The 3,687-nt window shown below is 29.9% G+C and overlaps 1 protein-coding gene across 1 annotated transcript; it reads right to left on the bottom strand.

The window, feature by feature from the left end:
• Positions 1-372: 372 nt before the first annotated feature.
• Positions 373-2,335, bottom strand: LOC128159909 (spore cortex-lytic enzyme-like). Its single transcript, XM_052823135.1, has 2 exons — positions 2,038-2,335; positions 373-856 (listed from the first exon to the last, which is right to left on the bottom strand). The coding sequence occupies exons 1-2, from the start codon at positions 2,106-2,108 to the stop codon at positions 430-432; spliced, it is 498 nt and encodes a 165-aa protein (XP_052679095.1). The 5' UTR covers positions 2,109-2,335; the 3' UTR covers positions 373-429.
• Between the last annotated feature and the right edge of the window lie 1,352 nt (positions 2,336-3,687).

Raw genomic sequence — 3,687 nt, 5'->3', positions numbered from 1 at the left:
GAGGTTGACATTAACCAATTGAAAGTTTGGAGTATGTAGTCAAATTAAATAAACTTTTCTGCACTTGAATCTTTTTTAAAGGTTTTCTGCCCTTCAAAATATTTACGGTAAACTACAAATTTTTAGCATTTTTAAGTAAAGGGAAAGCTTTTGCAACTTGTTACCAAGAGATTTGGAAGAAAATAACATTTTTGTGATCTTGAACCTAAAGTATTATTTCTCTGTCAACGTTGTAGATGTCGTACAGAACTTATTTACAATCATATGTTATTTGTCTTAGTTAACTATTTCTGCGACAGTTAAGGGTAAAAAACATATCACCAAGTTAACTTTAAGCTTTCAACATGGACGAATGTTCATATCACATGGTGGATATCAATTTATTTTAAGATTATTATCAGATTTAACACAATGAAATATAGGCAAGGTTTAGGCTGGAACTTTGCAAACAAAGTAATGGTTTCCAATTTTAATTTTGTTGATGGTAGTCCACCATGGATTGGAAGCAGTTGCAGGACAGGGATCAAGTGCGCAGAAATCCGTTGCGCATGTTGTCGGATCCTTCACTCCAACACAGAGTACGTCCCGAGAGGCCTCGATGGTGTTATTGTATTCGAGAGTTTGTTCAACCTTTGCTTCATTCCAAGCTTGAGTATGAGATTCCAGATCCAGAGTGTGGTATTGGTAACCGCCGGTTTCTGTTGTTTGATTCACTACCGCAGTGAGACTATTCGGATACCCCTCGTGCTTTATTCTGTTGACAATGCTGTAGGCCACCGCTATTTGTCCTTCCCGCGGTTCTCCTCTCGCCTCACCAAAGACAACTCTACCGACAGTTTGAACATTATCTTCAGAGCTATAAAGAAAATATAATGTTAAATATATAATATAATAATATATAGTAAAAAAAAAAGTAATAGCACACATTTTATATTGATATTCTGGAATGCATAATCATTAAAACTTATATTAGGAGGCTTCAAAATCTTCTATAAAATTTGGATATTTTACAACACTAAAAAAATAATTTTAATATTGATTTTATTTAGACCTTTTGCAACCGGTGAAACTATTTCAGTGAATTTTTTTCAATGACGAGAATAAAAAACAAGCAATTCGAAAAAAAAAATCAAACTTTATCATAGTCTGGTATAATGATATATAATATCTTGGGTAGCATTTAAATATCAAAATTAGAGAAAATCGCTATAATTACACAAAATGCTAACAATGAACTAGAATTATCCGGTATGCAATGTAAAAAGAATGTATAAAGAGTCCTGATTTTTTTTTTTTACATTAATTAGCATCTAAGATTTTTGATATGGTAGTCATAAATTAGTTATTATATTTAACTGATTGATTATGTTTGTCACTTTACGTCCCCTGGAGAAAATTTATTTAGTCATACTAGAAAATCATAGTTGCCATCTGGGTTCTAAGCTTAGGGCTACTTAATTACGAATTAGGACTTTATAATTATCGTCTGTCGTGAAACGGCAAAACTTTTTTAGGTTTTAAAGTGTTACCTGAATTTACGATATTACTATGCGTTTTTTTTTTCATTTTTAGCACACCACTCAAACTAGAGAAGACCTTTGTTTATCACATAACTCCAATACACCCCATGAAAAAACAAAACATTAAAAAAAGAGATGAAAATGAGTCGTTTCACAATTAATTGATTTAAGTGCATATCAAAATTAATTAGTAAATGTATTTAATAAAATATTTCATTTTAAAATTTTTTCTAAAAAATTTATTTCTCTGCCAAACCAGTAATTCTTAAAACTCATATTTTTCCGTCCAGCCAACTTCTCTTCATTGATCTTTAAAAATCAATTATACTAGAAAATAAATTCTCTCTACTATGCTTTTTTTTTTCATTTTTAACTATTCAAATAGGCAAAAATGCTTTTTAATATATTTCACTAGAAAATTTTCGCGACACATTCTGGGTTTCATAAGTTTTTTAATTTAATAGAAATTTAAGTAAGAAAACATTATCTTTCTTCTTTCTTGCTGTAAATATCTTACCATAACTGCCCTGATGCATGTACACAGCAAACAAATGCAGGTAAAATCCATATACGTATGATATAGTACATAATTCTGAAAATACTAGCGTTCTCTAAAAAAAAGTAATGAAACACAAAGCCCCCTATGGTTCTATGTTTGCCTTAGACGTCTAAAGAACTTTTTTTTGTGCGCTTGCGTCAAACTGTAACAAGTAGCTGCTGTGTTAAAGCCAAGAATGACCTGTAAAAATCACTGTAAGGAACAAATTACCATGTCCTAATTAAGAATTGATTCAAATCACCATCATAATATTTTGTCGCATTCATTAACATATTCAATTTATTCAGATTCGAAATAAATTAATTATGAAAGAAATCAATTTTGCACTGCTATGAACCTAATTTTCAGAACTAAAATAGTTAAGATTGCAAACCATGTACATGATGCTACCTGCATTATATAACTCTCAAATTCTAATAAAGTTTATTTATTGACATTGATTTTTTGTTCGAGTCAAATATGTTTTTCTCATGTTTATAAAGATAAAGTTTATCAACCAAGATTAAATAAGATAATATGCATGAAATTTCAAACAATAAAAGCTTCTTCTTTAAATGATTATTTTTCATTCATTATCGTGCCCGCTAGGCTATTTTTAACACAAATGCACGAAAATTGATAAGAATGAATAAATTAAAAATAATTAAACTGACACAGTCTGTAGAAATGTGTTTCACAACCAGTGCCATAATGTTATGTAACAAGCTTAAATTATTTATAAATACTATATCATTTAATCTAATGAGTGATGAGTTCGCTCCTCTGTTTATGAGAAATGTGTTCCCTTCAAGTTTGATAATTTTGCATCATATATTCATTTGGTGATAATTATACAACATCAAATGAACAATATATTTAATTACAAAACCTACAGTAATATTCATATAAGTTTAGCAAGGCATCTTTTTTTAAAACGCGGAAAGCTCTTCAAAAGGAAAATCAACATTCTGTATTATTCTATTATTTAAGGTTGGTGTAAGTTTGGCTTTCTAGTTTTCAATGCAGACTAAACTTCAGAAAAATAGCTTAAACTTTTCATGATTTCTTTTAACATATATTAGTAAATATAACAAATATTGAAAAATCAATATAAAAATATTTCAAATTTCATGTTATATCTACATTTATACATAATTGACCCATGCTTCATAAGTAATTTTGTGAATTCATAAACTTTTTCTTATGAGTCAGTTGTAAGTAAGGTAAAAACTTAGACTTCTGCTAGAAAACAGCATTTAGTTAGTATAAAACGTATTTCCCCCAAAAATGTTTATTTGGTTCTATGACTCATTCCAATTAACTGTAATGGAGGGAAAAACGATATATCTGCAAGTTGTACTTTCAGTGAAGAAAGGTCATATTACATGCACAGAAGCGCCGATTAATTGTTATCCTCTCGCGCAACTTGCTGTGAAGGGGATATAGCATCGCTGTTGTGCGTGTGTGTGTAAATGTACATGTGTGTATGTGTGTCTTCTTCAGCTTAGAAGCAACCTTACAAGAAAACCCTTGCACGGATATTTATCAAACTTCGTACACTTATTTGGCATGGTAAAAAGACAACCCTGTCAATAGTTGAATATTTTTTAATATATCGTTATAATAACA

Source organism: Crassostrea angulata, chromosome 1 (assembly GCF_025612915.1).
Source record: "Crassostrea angulata isolate pt1a10 chromosome 1, ASM2561291v2, whole genome shotgun sequence".
Taxonomy (NCBI): Eukaryota; Metazoa; Mollusca; class Bivalvia; order Ostreida; family Ostreidae; genus Magallana; species Magallana angulata.
Note: the sequence above shows the minus strand (reverse complement) of the source record. Positions and strands in the feature narration are given on the sequence as shown.